The sequence below is a fragment of the Myxine glutinosa genome, chromosome 13 (genome assembly GCF_964187855.1).
Source record: "Myxine glutinosa chromosome 13, kmMyxGlut1.1, whole genome shotgun sequence".
Lineage (NCBI taxonomy): Eukaryota > Metazoa > Chordata > Myxini > Myxiniformes > Myxinidae > Myxine > Myxine glutinosa.
In genome coordinates, this window is record NC_136273.1 from 50,447,417 (window position 1) to 50,464,612 (window position 17,196).

The 17,196-nt window shown below is 46.0% G+C and overlaps 1 protein-coding gene across 7 annotated transcripts in view; it reads left to right on the forward strand.

Annotated features, from left to right (window-relative positions):
- Positions 1–13,698, forward strand: part of PPP1R42 (protein phosphatase 1 regulatory subunit 42) — a 17,091-nt gene extending 3,393 nt beyond the window's left edge. For 4 of the 7 annotated variants that reach the window (XM_078767442.1, XM_068134403.2, XM_068134400.2 and 1 more), the window contains 6 exons: positions 6,431–6,597; positions 9,150–9,288; positions 12,015–12,155; positions 12,361–12,478; positions 13,043–13,180; positions 13,354–13,698. In XM_078767442.1, the coding sequence (XP_078623568.1) occupies positions 6,431–6,597; positions 9,150–9,288; positions 12,015–12,155; positions 12,361–12,478; positions 13,043–13,180; positions 13,354–13,442 (792 nt within the window). In that variant the 3' untranslated portion in view covers positions 13,443–13,698. The remainder of the gene's footprint in view (positions 1–6,430; positions 6,598–9,149; positions 9,289–12,014; positions 12,156–12,360; positions 12,479–13,042; positions 13,181–13,353) is intronic. The other 3 variants (XM_078767443.1, XM_068134404.2, XM_068134402.2) reach the window with 1 other exon arrangement.
- Positions 13,699–17,196: the final 3,498 nt, after the last annotated feature.

Here is a 17,196-nt window from a genome sequence, read left to right on the forward strand (position 1 = left end):
CCCAGCATAACATCTTAATAAGTCGTGTCCGTAACAATTGGTGTCAGGAGTGGGATTCGGACCTGGGACTAAATTTGTTAGGCCCAAATTTTGGAACACCAATTGTACTATTAGAGTAACAATTGGTGTCGGGAAGTGGGATCGGTCCCGGAGCGCGTTTCACGCGCTCGAAATTATAACGGCGAAATTTGATTGTTTTACAAAAAAAAATAAAAACCCGAATTTTGAAAGTCGCGCTATGGCGGATCAAGACGGCTGGGTTCCGGTAGAGGAGAGTGGGGTAGAATCGACCCAGGACCCCAGGGAAGAAGTGGGGAAAATGGTGGAGGAGAGTAAAGAAGGTGTGGTTGAGGAGGTATCAGGTGCACAAAATGGCGCTCTCGCGCACGTGGTTACAGCGGCACCAAATTTTGCCGCGCCCTTTGTACCAACGGTGGAAGACATGCAATTATTTATGGCTGAAATGGAAGCCCTTTTGAACCGGAACAGTGAGCGATTGTTAAACAAAATTGAAGCAACAACGAACGGAATGAGGGCCGATAGAGAGGCAAGGGAGCAGAGGGACAGAGACCGCAAGTTGGCCGAAAGGGTCCCAGGGGTGCACGAGGAGGTAAAGCGGGTCGAAAAGCGCTGGTTGAGCGAAGCGGAGGAAAGCACGGGTACAATGACGGGGGTAGAAATCGCGACACGGGGTTTGGAAAAGCCGGCGACCGATAAGGTAGAGGGTGTTTTATTAAAGCCAACGGTCGTCGAGGTGAACAAAGAAATTATGGGTATAGTTGAAATTGGAGAGACCGGGGACTTAAAGTTAAAAGAGCAACAATCGGAGGAAGGAATGGAAATTGCTCAAAGTCTAAATGCACATCCTGATGCTGTACTCGCTAATCCAAATGGAAGTTTGCAGGTTTTGGTGCAGGGAGGAAGAAGAACCCCGAAGGTGAGACGTGCTGTTGTGTATTGTGCTGGGAGATTTTGTAAGAGGATGTTTGGCGACAAAAGAATTTTCGCGCGCTTGGGATCGAGGAGGCATCCGGGCGTTGGTGAAGGGTCCCGTGTGAGTGGAAATGGCACGCGTGGGAGGAAAAAGTGTGCGTCGGCGAGTGGGTGTGTTATAAAGTGTGGGAGTGAAACCGAGTGCGAGCGAGAATGCACGTCGGTGTGTACGGGGTGTGACACAGGGAGTGAGAGCAATACGGAGTGCACGCCCATGGTGAGTGTTACGGAGGACGTAACGGAGGAGAGGTGTGGACCGAAGTGTGCGCAAGAGTGTGCGCGAGAGGTGTGGTGTGTAACAGAGAGAGCGTTGGTGGAATGTACGGACGGCGTTGGAACGCCAGGTTTTGTGAGGGTGAAAGGGGTAGCGTATGCTTGTGAGCATGCAAGTAAAGCATCGACGGTAACCGGGGTAGTGGTTAGGGCGACGGATAGCCGATGCGAGCACTCGGGGCGCGGTGTGATTTGTTGGATGCAGGGCCCGGCGCGGATCGATGCTGCGTCGCTTCTCTTCGAAGCGTCGTTGCCGATTCGGGCTTGGCCCCGCCCCGCACGGTCGAGTCCGGGCTTTGTCGGGCGAGGCGACCGGTCCGGTTCGAGGGCGAGTGGGAGGAAGCGGAACGGTGCCCCCTCGTGGGGACGGGGTTCCGACCGAGGGAGATTGAGCCATCGGGCCCGGGACCGCAAGGTGCCGCGCCGAGATGGTGCGTGGAGCCTCGGTCCAACCAAACCACCTCCCTTGAACCGAAGGCCGGACGGATTCAACCTGCAGGCGACCAAACCACCCGAATTCATTGCTCGGCTTTACGAACCGAGTTTAATGATGTCACGGCGCACCGAGAGGATCTAATAAGTAGACGGGTGATGAGGATAGTGTTTTGGCCCCGAAATTAGAAAAACAAAATTTGATGATTGGCAAAGGATTGGCAGTAATGATTGGCAGATGATGAGTAGTGATTGGCAAATTTTTGATTTGTTGAAATTTGATGTGCAAAATTGGTAGTGGGAGATGCCCGATGTGGTGGGATGGCAACTCTGTCATCCCTCACAAAGGTGGGGCAAATGCGCTATAGTTTATGGGGTGTATGGCAGTGAAAACTAGCCCGGGTGGGTTAGGATATTGATAGGGCCCTAGAAGATGACATCAGGTGACAAGATTTAAGTAGGAGACTTGATACCTGTAGTGGGGACGCAGGTAGATTAGTGTGGATTATAATGACGAGGGAGCGCAATAGTTTAAAGGGACGACTGGGAAGCGCGAGTTTCAGAGGGGAGTAGTTAGATGAGATGATGCCGTGTGTGTGAGAACTGGACAGGTGTGTGGAGCAGTGTGTGAGTAGTGAGTGTTGTGGATCAGCGCGAATGCGCTTGGGGAGAGAAGGGTGCAGGTGGCACCAGGTGTGAGAGCACAGGTGTGCAAGTACAGGTGTGTGGAATATATGGAGCAGAGAATGAGTGGTGTGGAGAGAGTTGGAGTAAGTGGTACGGGGTGGTGTGCATGGTGCGAAGGTGTGGATGGGGGAAGAGTGGACCCCTTTCACGAGTACCCGGGGCGGGTAGTGTAAGTGTTAGGTAGAGGGTATAGGTAAATTGTGGTTGGATATTGGCATTTGTGGTGCGGTTGCAGAATGGTATTGTGGATGGGTGCATTAGTGTTGTGGAAATGGCTGGGCGTGTAGCCTGTTAGTGTGTGTAGTTGGTTGGGCACTCCACCACTGTGAGGATGTCGGCCAGGTGAGGCCGCAGGTGGGCTCTGGGAGCCGTTAGTGTCAGTGGGGCCCGAGGATTCGGAGGACGGACCCGGGTAGCCCAGTGCCAGAGAGGGCACCGAGTCGGGAGAGCGCCAGAGGGCCTTCCCCAGGTAGTTAGGTTAGGGTAAGGAGCAGGTAAGCTCGGAGGCAACTGCAGTGGTGGGGGTGTGCAGGTGGGTAGACCTGCTGGGAGAGCTACACGTCGCGGCCCAGAAATTGTGCGAGGGCACCGGGAGATGAATCGGGGGAGTGAGACCCCAAATTGAGAGGCACCACAGTTTGGTCAATGGGAATTGGTTTTTAGAACCCATAGAGTAAGTTGGCCAATGGATTGGCAGGGAAAGACCCCGGGTAGTGTAAAGTGTGTTAATGTCATTTAGAGGACTAGGGCATTGCCCGTACGTGGGTGCCCGTTCCGTGGCCAAAAAAAAAAAAAAACGCTACCCGTACGCTCTACCCCGCCCGTACGCCCGTAAACAAAAAAAGCAACGCTCTTCGCTTCCGCCCTTCGCTCTGACTGAATTGGGAGAAATAATGCGCATAAGAAATCGAATTACGTACCGTAATGGCGGTCAGCTCGTAACGCGCTCAGCTCCGCTCGTCTCACATCGGCCACGCCTACGCAACAGAGCGTTCTGTGATTGGCTGCCGGAAGATAAGTCGTCACTGTCCGGAAGTTCGCAAATCGCAGTTAGGATGAATCGTTTTAATTTAATCGCAGTTTGAATTCGTTTTAAAACATAGTTTAACGGCAACATAGTTGAAAAGCCTTGCCTTGCTGCAAACAGCTGCTGCAAACAACAACAACATGGAAGGCTGCACTGTCCGGAAGTTGGCATATCGCAGTTACGATTATTTTAGTGTTAATGGCCAATTATTCAATTAGCGCCAACGTATTTTGGCTGTTTGCAATTTAATCGCAAGGAAAAGTAGAAAGAGAAGAGGGAAAAAAAGAAAAGCCGTGCATTAACGCATTAACGCTTGCATTGCATTAACGGTTCGGCACACGTGATAGCTCGCTGCTCTCTGATTGGTTGAAGCGTTTTTTGGACATAGCTCGGTAGGTACTTGTCCGATTAATTACAAACCTTGAAAAGGCACATCCTCGGGTCCCCAGCAATATACCTGGCAAGTTTCAAGTATATCGGACCCGTGGTTGTCGAGAAACAGCGGTCACAGACAAACACACAGACACACAGACACACAGACACACAGACACACAGACAGACACACAGAGATTGCTGGAATTATAGATAGATAGTTAGGATTGAAGTCTCCTCGCACCATCTACATGCACTCACCTGAGATGACGTACCTCCACACCATGCCATGTTTTGTTATTTTATTGTGCAGATGTTTGGAATGTGAGACGCATCATGACGTGGGTGTGACATTGTGTTTTGTTGTTCCATCTCTTCCTCCTTATGAGGATTGATGATGAATTTGGTGATGGCAAATTTTGGATAGAGGGATTGTGGAGACGAATTTGGTATTGGGGAAATATGGGGAAGACGTGACAGTAGTGACGAATTTGTAAATGTGTAGATTTTTATACATATGGGGTAAGGGCAAGGGTAGGGTAGGTGACAGGGGGGTGACGTACGGTAGGGACGAGCTTTCTCACTTCGCCCTCCGTACGCATTTCGCCTTGCATTGCCTTATTGATGTGTACCCTGGTGACCTTACCCCTCGCTCATTGTCTTTCCCCTTTTGTCTCCCACATGACCTGTGCGCCATTGGGTGCCGAGGGGAGCGTGCGTGAGTCGGCCATTGTGCGCCCGGCACTCTCAGAACCAGCTGTCTGCATCGATGCACCACATTATGGACCACATGCCTGTGGCCGAGCACCACTGATGGACCCCATGGGTTGGGGCATGGCCCCTCTGCTGGAACCGGCCATGAGGGCCCGAAATCTTGCTGGCGGACCTTGGCCACAGGTGAACCACACGTAGTCGGCCCTGTGGGCCATAAATAAAAAATAAATAAAAATGGACACGTTGGGTGCATTTCATTTTATGCTCAAATAGGCCGCCAGTAAGAAAATGAAAGGAAATGACAACATCTGGAAGAAAGTAATAGCCAGCAGAGGGAGCCGAAGAGCAAGAGACACCTGCAGGGTTAGGGGTTGTTGTTTTTATTTTCATGAACAATGGTGACTGCACCGATTGGTGCTTGAGGGTGCTTTGGTGCGTTTTTGGGTGCTTTAATGGTGCATTGATGCAGAGCAGACTGTCTCCCCCCCAGAAAGAACAATCACAGGTCCTGGGTTAGTCTTGTAAATAAAGTAGCGTCAATTGTAAATAATGCTCCCTACCGGCTGTATGTTTAGTTTGAGAATTCTTTCCGCGATTCGGTTATCCTGTGGGTGTGTTTCTGTGAGGAGAAGGGTGCAACGTCGCAGGGGGACATATTTACTCATTTGTGAACATCTGTAAAACTGTTGCACTCAGGGTTGAGTTAATAGTAGAGGGAACTACATCTGAGTGCCACACTAACGTAGGTAAAAATTTATCGGGTCGGGACGCCCCGAGGTAGAGAAGGGTGCAATGTTGCGGATATGGGATTTGGCCTCCATCCATATCCGCTTGTAAATATTCCCCTATTTCCCCAATACTCCCCAACTATCCCCAATCACCCATTCCCTAGTCCCATTGTCTGTAAACAACACTCTGTAGCCCCGACCTTCCCCTTTTTCCCCCATTAAATGTCGTGCCCAGGTTCACCGCATCTCACGTAGACAACTATAGGACATCTTGCTAGTTATTCTTAGTCTATGTCAGTTAAGGACTCGTTTCCATTAATTCTGACTCTTCGTTGCACCAGAATGTGATTGTATGGCACCAGTAGTAAGTTTAGGACCTCCCAATACCTCCCCGCATCTCTTCCTCATGAAACAACAACACCAACAACAACAACAGCGGCGCGGGGAGTGCGCGTCCTCACTCCGGCTTGGTTAGCCGCCATTGACCATGTGCTCCGACGGGGTTACCACGCAGGAGCTCACTGTCAGCTCCTCGTCAAGGGCGGAGCCCGGTAACCCCCCGCACCCAATAAGAAGCGGCGGACCGATTCCATCTGGGGCGGAGCTAACGAGCCGAGGGCGTGTCACTCCCCGCTGGATATGCGCAGGAAGACGGAGGTGACGTCAGATGCGCCTCAGCTACGAGGAAGAAAGGACGCCACCTCCTAGCGCTGAGAGATACCTCCCGCATCTCTGGACCGGACCGAGTCGATTCTGCCCCTGAGCCAAGGTGCACCTTGAGCCATCGACTGCCTGCCCTCCCCTGCCATCAATCCCTGTGTGAGTCAGTCTTGTCCCGTTTGTCTGTGGTCTGTCGGGGCTAAGATAAGACCGTGTTTAAGTGCCCACCTTTCTGTGCTGTACCTCTTGTGCCGTGTAATCTAAACGTTCTGCATACCCCATATTATATCCTCCTCCGGAGGTCTTGAGAACTGTACCCCTGGTGTCGTGTCATTTAACCCAGCCGTTGTGTCCTTTCCTTCATTGATCTAGCGTAGCGCGATTCGGCCAACGTTCGAGTATAATCGGGTAACTTGTGCGAACACGGCGGCCATTCCGCTCGGCCCAGCATAACATCTTAATAAGTCGTGTCCGTAACAATATTTATGCATTTTGGATGTAATAATGTGTGGTTTGTCTCAAATTAATTTGTCTTCCTTGCTAGGATGGTCTATCTGCGTGTCACAGCCTCTCTGTGGTTTACCTGTATGACAACCGGTTGAGAAAGTTGCCAAGGTTTAGCTTTGCCTCACAGCTGACACACCTCTACCGACAAAATAACCAGCTATATCGGATGGAGAACCTTGCAAACCTTCACAACCTCACCAAACTGTGAGTTGGCTGCACGCCTCCAAATGTTATTCAATCTGTTGGCCATATCCTTCGTCATGACTATTTGCAGAAGGAGTTGCTGGAAGGCAAGGTTGAATGCAAGAGAGCTCGAAATAGACCAATAATGAATACTTGGGTGGCCAACATACAGGTAGGTGAACTGTATGTACTCAACTTTGCCGAATGTTTGAGGCGAGCGACCAGACGACCGGTTCGGAGACCCTTGGCAGTGAACTTCTTGGATGGAGATGACACCTGACACAATCCGATTCCTTGTTGATCAGATTTGGCATTTGGAATTTTAGTAACTGTTTAATGATCTACAGGTAATGGAAAAAAAAATTGAAACACCTGGATAAATGAGGGACACCAAGCAACGGCTTCCACACAGGTGTGGCCCATGTATTAATGAAGTAAATAACTTCCCAGCATGCTTAGGGTATAAATAACCACCTTTAGAGGCCATTTTTCCCCGCAAGCGGGGGTTGGCCTTTTTCGGGAACCGTGGTTGTTGTTGTTTTTTGGTCCCCTTTTTGAAGCAATGTTTTACGGCCGGATGCCCTTCCTGACGCCAACCCTTTTTGCCGCCTTTAACGACAAACAGGGAATTACCAGTGAACTGGTACTCAATTTGCCGACCTCGGAAGGATGACAGGCTGAGTCAACCCCCCTGGTGTTAATTCAGCAATCGACTGGGATTCGAACTCGGGATCCTCGGATCCTAAGCCGGCACCCTAGCCGCTAGCCCAACACCAACACCAGGCTTAGGGTAATGTATAAAAATGCTGCACAGGCCTAGTTGTCTAAAATTATGGCGAGCATGTCTGTAAGAGTAGACCCACCCCTCCCCCCAATGTTATCCATATGTCATGGCCTTCTCAGTCACCAGATCTGAACCCAATCGATCATTTATGGGATATTCTGGAACGATGCCTGAGACAGCATTTTCCACCTCCATCAAACAGGTGTGAGTTGATTGACTTTCTCATGTAAGAATGGTGCTGTATCCTTCCTGCAGAATTCCACATGCTGGTGGACTCAATGCCACGGTGCATCCAGGCCGTACTGGCCGCACGTGGTGGCCTGACGCCCTATTAAGTGACGGGGCATGTCCATGTGTCTTCACAAGAGGCTCTTGTATACAAGGTTGAAAAGCAAAGATAGTGTTGTACAGGAGCATACCTATAGGCAGGGTGTCCTAGAGGTATGCACATTTGTCTCTGAGCGGTCTCACCTGGGTTTGAATCTCAGCCCAGCTATAAACTATCATCCTGGTATTTTGTAGGCAGGGGAGGCATCAATGTGTGCGCCGTCCCTGAGAGCGACATAAAACTGGGTGTTCTGTCTGCTAGTATTAGTTGATGGAAGTTATAGATCGTACGGTATCCTTCATTAAGAATAGACGATCTATCACCAGCACCATGGCTAAATTCCGAATCGCTGCTCCAACTTACAGGAAGCACCGCATCAACGGAAAAGCCCCCCCCCCTCCCGCCCCCATAGCAAATGATGCAACCACCAGACGTACTGCATACGAAAGAAGTGTGTTACGGATGACAAATTTATCTCCGTTTCATTCTTTTTGGTTCACATTTGAAACATATTCTTGCCTCTTAGTCAGGTTCACTATGTTTTTTCGTTCAAAATTTTTGGAGATTAGCAAAACTATACATTTTTGGAATATTCAGAGCACGAGGAATCCAAAAATTAATGTTTACATTTGCGTAGACACCTTTGCGAAAATGACACTCAGTACAGTGATGAAGATGTGTAAAAGCATATTCCTGAACGGTATAGACCTCGTAGATCCTGTGTATAGGACTTATAGTTCAATCTGATACTACCTATAACTTCCTATAACAACCTATAACTTCAAAGGACTTGCAATATCATGTATTATGTAATACAGTTATATCACAAATATAAAGACAATGGTTTTCAATTACCTTTGTTTGTTGCTTTTCTATAATCCTGAGCACTATTTTGAGGCCTTTATTGGATTCCTTGACCCAGAAAACATAGGATTAGCATATTTAATTAAGTCTCTGGGTTGACTAGAAGCCGAGATCGCGCAAAATATGTATTTTATGGCGGCCATTTTCAAAATCCAAAATGGCGGCCATGCAGGTGTCTGTGCAAATGCCAACATTGATTTTCAGATTCTCCGTGCTCTGAAGATTCCAAAAATGTACAGGTTTGCTAATCCCAAAATTTTGAAAGAAATTATATTTGTTAACAAAGTGAACCTGACTATCTTCATCACTGTCCTGAGTGTCATTTTCGCAAAGGTGTCTACGCAAATGTAAACATTAAATTTTGGATTCCTCATGCTCTGAATATTCCAAAAATGTATAGTTTTGCTAATCTCCAAAAAATTTGAACGAAATTATATTTGTTAACATAGTGAACCTGACTATCCATTATTTCTGTTGAATCTTGATGTCGTCCACTTGCTTATACGATCCACCTGGTTAATTGGTTCATCGTGTGCCAGTGAACGCATGCGCAATAACAATCCATGCCTGCATTTTCTTGCTTGCTTTACTCCAAAGGTATCTCGGAGGAAATTTCATCTCAGTGGTGGAAGATTTGAATGGTTTGAAGTACCTCCAGGAACTGCATGTAGAAAACCAACACTTGGCACCAGGAGAGAAGCTCTTATTTGAGCCTCGCTCTCTGCAGGCTGTTGCTGTAAGCTTTCACATGGGCAAGCATGCACCCATTGTACCACATTTCCGATATTCAATTCTCCATAATGTATTTTGGTCCAAACAATGGAACATCCTTCACAAATGTGTGAGGTTTAAACGTGTTATGGGGTATCGGTTAAGTGGTTATAGATGATCTGACTTTGCACCAGATTGGCCGCTCACTTACACTCAGTCATTGTTGTGGGACATTTTATGTGGTGTTTAACCTGTTTAAGGATTATACTAATGGATGAAATCATGAGAACATTGATTGAAGTATGCTAACTGCTGTGGAAAGCAAGAAGCTGATGTTTTATGTGTTAACCCTCCATCAGAGCAAAAGGGGCATTGGCCCCTTATTTTGTTTTGATGAAGGGTCAAAGCCAGAAACGTCTGCTTCTTGCTTCCTATGGCGGTTAGCATACTTCTATCAACATTAAGTTGATTCCATACATTGTTATATCTGTTCCAGACATTGCATGTAGATCGACAATCACCTTCATGATCAAGGATTAGTTACCCACATATCTTGAGCAAATGGCCGATTCTTGTAATTAAGCTACATCACCTGCTCCAATGTTTTATCCCAATACATTTTTGTAGTCAAAGGACAATTCCAGCTTTCCACAAAATTTTAAACATGCAACTGGCCGATTCTTGTATCAAATCAAAAGCAAACCAAGCCAGACATGCAGAGAAGCACTTCCTCCATTGGAATCAAAGGTAATTTACCTTAATGTTGACTTCACCAAAACCTCACCTCACGTTTGTCACAATCGAGTGTAGACAACTCACATGGGTCTCGCCCGTGGTTAACTTATTTAGAACTAGCCGAAAGCACCCGGCGTTGCCCGGGTTCTTTTTGAATGAATTTACTACTATAATTCAGCTTTTACTTGCGGCCATAGAAGATTGACTACTATAATTCAGCTCAGCTTTTAATTGCGAAATGGGCCCAGCCCGACCGAGGCAGCCTCGACCGGCCTCGCCACCTAACCTATAACCTTCCCGGGACCCATCCCGACATTTTTGGTTCTTTTTGAATGAATGTACTACTATAATTCAGCTTTTACTCGTGGCCGTAGAAGATTGACTACTATAATTCAGCTCAGCTTTTAATTGTGAAATGGGCCCAGCCCGACCGAGGCAGCCTTGACCGGCCTCGCCACCTAGCCTATAACCTTCCCGGGGCCAGTCCCGACATTTTTGGTTCTTTTTGACTGAATGTACTACTATAATTCAGCTTTTACTCGCGGCCATAGAAGATTGACCACTATAATTCAGCTCAGCTTTTAATTGCGAAATGGGCCGAGCCCGGCCGAAGAGGCCTCGACCGGCCTCGCCACCTAGTCTATAACCTTCCCGGGGCCCGTCCCGACATTTTTTTGTTTCAGCGGTTTCCTCCTATCTTTCACCGTTCAGGAGATTAGCGCGTGCAGACAAACAAACAAACAAACTAAACAAACAAAAACTTTCTTTTATATATATAAATATAGAAGATAGATGAATATCGTTTCTCAATTGGCGCTGAGTTGGACATGTACTAGGTGAGCCAATCGACCATGATTTACAAGAATCCGTTGCCACATTTTTTTCCTTCTTCACAAAATCAACAATCATATCCACACTTTGATGCCCCTTCGAGTTGGATGGGTCACATGTTTTAGTAGAGTTGTCAGCTTTTCAACCACCAACAAAGAAAGCAAATGTGGTGTACAGTATGATAAATTTTTGATTTTGAACATAAGAATACACATGATTTTGAACACGGAAAATTATGGTCTGTTGAAATTCCGATAGAAATGCCTGGCAATTGCACCAACCACTGTAGCCAGCCAGCCGTCCTGTATTTTACAGCATCGTCCCGTTCTGTGCTAAAGTGTCCCGCATCACATTTCATACTTCCCCAGGACGTCATTATCCCACATTCTCAGCATTTTGGCTTATTTCGGTCATGATTCAAATTCGCACGACCCAACTGGCCTTAACATACACAAGTTTTTTTTTTTTTGTATACAAGATCGAGACTCGTGCAAGAGCTAACATTAATCACACAAAAAAAACGGACACACAAAACATATAATAAAGGGAGTGGGAGACAAGATGGGGAGAGAGAGGGAAGCATACAAGTACAACAGCAAAGAACAGGGACATCCAATATGATCATATGATCATAACATGCTCCAGAAGCCATATTAGGCATATTTAAATACCTGAAACATCGTTGCCTATATAAATACTTAAAACCTTATAGATTCAAGGGGCTTCACCCCCAGATTCCCAGAAATGGTGCTGCCTCTTCATCCCACATGGGGGCCTACAGCAGCCCCCTTTACATCGGCATTCGTGTCCTTTTTTCATGACAGCTGGTCATCCTGTCCTTAGCCTCTGTTCATTTGGCTCGTAGAAGTTACAGAAATGTGTTGATTTCCCAAGAATACACTCCTGAGATATTATTTTTCATGGACGAATCACCTCATTGTGTTGCCACCTTAAGGAACAAATGTATTCTCGTGGGTCTCCTGGAGACTTAGATCATGAGACTGTTATTCAGGTATGGGTCTGTCAGATTGAGATATGGTAGTCCACTTGTAGTGAGCAGCTTTTGGTGGTAGTCCATTGGACTTCTATCCCAAGCCAACATGGTTACTGCAAAGTTATATTCACTCAGCATGTGAGATTGACATCCCAATCCAGAAATGTACAGCGTTGTCAATTGTGCCAAAGGCGAATGCATCCGTGATGGTGCAGATGTCCTTGTGTGTTGTGAACGTAAGCGGGAATCGACTGGATAACTTGGTGGATCTAGCATGTCTTGAAAAGCTCAACCACTGCATCACCACCAACAACCTGCTCCACAATGTCAAGGTGCACCTTCTGCTGAATACAACCTCATTTTAATTGCCTCCAAATGACAATGAGCATTTGTATCAAGGCTAGAAAAGTTGTATTCAAAAATACAACCTGTTAGCTTCATCTGGTGACTTGTATTACCAACCTTAAATTACTTCGTGGTTAAAAATCATCATGGCCGTTGAAAATGTGGTTTCATCCATGCTTTTCCTTTTCTCAGGATCTGGCTGCTGTGCTGGCCTGCTGGCCTTTACTGTGCCGCCTGGACCTGGTAGGGAACCCACTATGCCAGCAGGCCAAGTTCAAAGATGAGATCATCACTGCAACATCAAAGTTAGGTGAGATATTACAAACACACGTATACATTGCACACACAATGAATAACATGACTTATAAACCACATGCTCCTGAAAGTATTATTGCTTTAATTACCTATAATGATAGCAATACACACCATTAAGTAAGAAGAATGCTGCACATAAAACAAATCCAATGGGATGCTGCAGAGGCTGTGAAAGCCATCTTTGAGCTGTTTGGGCTGGGTTTAATTCTCATCCCAACCACAAACTGTAAGAATGGTTAGTAATGCAGTTTGTAAGGATATCAGTGGAACACGAGGGAACACACATGGATCATGGGTTTGACCATCCAATACGTTTAAGAGAGGGGAGAGGGAGGAAGAACTCTAACAGGTTTGGTTTTACCACACAATGGCAGCAGACACCGGGTCGACACAGCCTCCTCGATGTTGTTTCAACATTGAGGTTTCCGTTTCCATTATATCGTGCCAACAGACAACATGAATGCAACGTCATTCGACATTGTTTGAACATTTATTTTGACGTATTCTTTTCTGCCGGGAGTGTGGTGTACTTGTAATTACATTGTCCTTGTGGATGTAGGCCTTTTGGATGGAAAGGAGATAAAAACAACAACCCGAGAATTCCTGCTGAACTGGAAGGCCCACAAGGAAGCTCGCAAGAAGGGCAAGCACTGCTCAAAATTCATGCTCACTACAGCGGTTCCTGCTAAGCAAATAGGTGAATAATGGGAAGTGATCACTTTGTGTCATGACAACTATTGAGCAAAATATTAAAGGCCTGTTTCAGGGGTCATCCACCCTTTGAATGGGCCTTGCTTCAACATTGGCTGCCCCCTCGTTGTTCTTTAAGTAATTTTCTGTGCCCTGTGGTCTTTTGGGGTTTTTTTGCAGATATTTCTTCACTGACATGGCCAAAAATTCCAGGGAGAACTGTTCCTTTACAGAAGTCCTTATCAACACCCAAGCCAAGTTTTGTATGACCCAAGCTATTACCTGTTACTTGTACTTTTTCAGCCCCTCTTTGTACTTACAAGTTCTCCTAGACCAGCTATTCATGGAATCCTGCGTTCCAAATAGCTTGTGCAATTTTTTTTTATGGACGAATGCCATGATTTACTTGAAATGATAATAAAAGCACTTCTTGCGTGGAATTGGTAAGTGTCCAATCAGCAATCAAACACAACACATGCAGTCTTGTTGAGAAGGCCATCGATGATTAAAGGTTGCAAAAGAGAATCATGTTGAAGTTTTTCATCCCAAAAATTCTTAGATTCCAAAACAATGCTGATGTCATTACCAGCCTCAATGGACATACAGTCGTGGCCGAAAATATTGGCACCCTGGCACTTTTTTCAAATAATGCACCATTTCTTCCACAAAATTGGTGAAATTAAAAAATCTTTTGATATGTATTTATTTGGTTTGCAGTGGAACAAAACAAAAGAAGGTGAAAAAATTACTAAATCTTAGCTTATTCCACACAGAAATCCTAAAATGGCCCGGACAATATTATTGGCACCTTTTAGAAGTTATTCGAAATAATTGGATTTCAAGCAGGTGATTCTCCTTTACTTTGGAATTGAACTCACCCTGTGGTGAGTTGCAGGTGCCTGCAATATAAAAATCACTCATTCAGCCAGTTTGAATAGAGAAAAGGAGTCATTCTGCTGTTTTGTGTCACTGTGTGTATTGCAATGACTATGGAGAAAAGAAAGAAAACCAGAGAAGCCCCACAGACGTATGCGCAAAGCTAGGTAAAACAATTGCTTCATTCTGTCTAATCTATGATCGAGGAAGTACTTAATATCAATTGAATTATATATTTTGAACATTGTAGAACACGAATCACTACCAAAAACTCGCAGGTTAGCAGTACTTTGGCTCTGAGGTTGGCAAAATTGTACTCTGTCTCGTCATCCCTCATGCGCATGTGCACAGAGGTGTAAAGCAATTGCTTTAGTCTGTCCGTGTCACAGTCTTGTTGTTAAAATTTTTTTGAAAACACAGTTAAAACAGGAAACTGTACTGTTTTTAGAGACTTCATAAAGGACACAAACAATAAAAACGAAAAACGAGTTTGACATGTTATATAAAGTGGTCGAAAAGAAAGCGTATCCCAAATGTATCAACAGCGGTTTATAACTTCGGATTTTTTTTATTTTATGGTTTTTTATGGTTTTCTTTTCTGCAGACTTTAAAACGTTTCATTTTTGTGTGTACAAAGTCAAATCTCGTGGAAGAACTTGAACACAGAACAGACCAGAATGCAACAGAACAAGCAGAACAGTGGCAAGATGGGGAACCCCCCCCCCCCCCTTCCCACGCCTCCTCCCCCCAAGCCCTCTCCCACACATCTCCCTGCTCTTAAATGTTGTGTGCTCTCAAGTGTTTGTGTGCTTCCCCTTCTCTTGTCTTCCGCTCCCTCTTTTTATATATTTTGTTTGTCTGGTTGATTTGTTTGTGAAGTAAATGTCAGCTCTTTCACGAGCCTTGATTCAGTATTTAAAAAAAAAAACACCAACAGCGGGGTTAAGGGACAAAATAGAGGGAGACCTGGACAAATAAGGGATGTGGGGAACAATGAGGGGTAAAGGAGCACGCATGAAATTAACAGGATGGATACGGCCACATATTATCCGGAAGGAAAACCTGGAAGCATGGGCTGGGAGTTGGTTCCACAAGCAGGAAAAAAGGAACGAATGAGTGGAGGTGAGTGGTGATTCTGGATTTTGGGAGTTTCACCAGAAGGGGGTTGATGGTGGATAGTGTGCATCCTGCAGATATATGGGAATTGAGAGTGTGGGACAAAGCATGGGGAAGAGCAAAAAAGAGGTAGAAGAAGACAGAGAGACCACCGACCTCTCTGCAATGTGAAAGTGATAGGCCCATAGACTCAGCTTCATCATGGGAGATTACAATGATTTTGAAGGCCTTGATTTCCATGGTGTGAAGCTGAACGTGGTGTGAGGCAGGGGTGCCAGCCCAGAGGGGAGAGAAGTACTGCATCAAGCTGCGGATGAAGACCTTGTAGGTGGATAGGAGTTCAGGTGTGCCAAAGACACCTGAACGTCTATCGACCAATTAAATGGAATTCTATATTGTTGTGTGTCTACCCTGTAGTGAAGACCTTAGGGAGACAGATGACCAAACAAGCTTTAACTCTGAGGCATATATGCAAACTATGGTGGTTCCTTTTACAAGCGCTGGGCAGGAGGGTAGCAAGGCTTACCTGCACAGATTTAATTTGGCATCCTCGAACGCACGACAAATAAACAAGACAGAACACAAGGGATTAAAAATGTAACAAATAAAGATTTAATCTATCTATAATTCCAGCAATCTCTGTGTGTATGTTTGTATGTTTGTATGTTTGTATGTTTGTATGTTTGTATGTATGTTTGTCTGTGACCGCTGTTTCTCGACAACTACCGGTCCGATATACTTGAAACTTGCCAGGTATATTGCTGGGGACCCGAGGATGTGCCTTTTCAAGGTTTGAAATTAATCGGACAAGCAGTTACCGAGCTATGTCCAAAAAACGATTCAACCAATCAGAGAGCAGCGAGCTATCACGTGTGCCGAACGTGGCGAACAGACTCTGCCTCGGACGGCACATTTGAGAGCGTATTCATTTATTTCACGTTTGCAAACTATGTTGGCGCTATGTTGGCGTTAAACTATGTTTTAAAACTAATAAAAACTAATTTGCGATTCATCGTAACTGCGATATACGACCTTCCGGAGCTCCCGTGAGAGCGTGCGCCATTACGGATAGTAATTCAATTAAAAACATAAAAACATTGTCCCAATTCAGTCAGAGCGAAGGGCGTTGTTTTAAGCGAAGAGCGTTTTATTTTTCCCCTTAAATTCAGTCGCCGGACGGTGAAAGCTTTTTTGGGGGGGCAGCTACTGGCAGCGACGTACGGCCAATCACAGGACACGTTGTTGTGTCGACGTGCCGTGTTGTTTTCCCTCGCGGTTTGGAATGTTTTTCCTTTTCATTTCTTTTCTCTTCCTTACGGAAGTACGGGCATTTCCTTAAATTTGCGATTCTTTCGCTTTCCTGCGCGTTTGGGCACGCTATGGCGATTTCTTTACTAAACTCCGAAGCCGTTCGCTTTGGACCAAACCATTTCATGTAAATAGAGGGGGGGGGGGATTGTCACCGTACTCGCAAGCCGTTCGCTTTGGACCAAACCATTTCATGTAAATAGAGGGGGGGGATATAATTTTAGATATAGATATAGTACGGGCATGCCCTAGTAAACATCAATGCCAGCATAACAAAAGGTACGGTAAACTAAATTCCTAAATGAGGGACCCTCCATCAGACTCGATTACACGACACAGGGAGAAATAAACAAAAGTAAAAATAAATGTGTAGTGTGGTGCGTTGGCTCCTACTCAGCTCTGGTCTCCCTCACATGACCCTCGAACCCTGATGGTCGTGGACTGGGTCCCAGGTTCTACATTGAAAAATGCCTGAGGGCGCGAAGTCGCGCGCGCAACCAGCCCGTCCGTGTGAGGTAGCCAAAATCCCTCCTCCTCCGATGGCCCAGGGAGAAAGAGAACAATGGCGCAACTGCTTGCATTAAACCAGCAAGAGAGAGAGAGAGAGAGAGAGATGCGTCCGCTTCCACAAGCCAGGAACAGAGAGAGCGCGAATGTGACTGCTCATACCCAGAGCCCGGACCAAGAGAGCACAACCTGTGACTGCTCGCGATGAAACCCCAC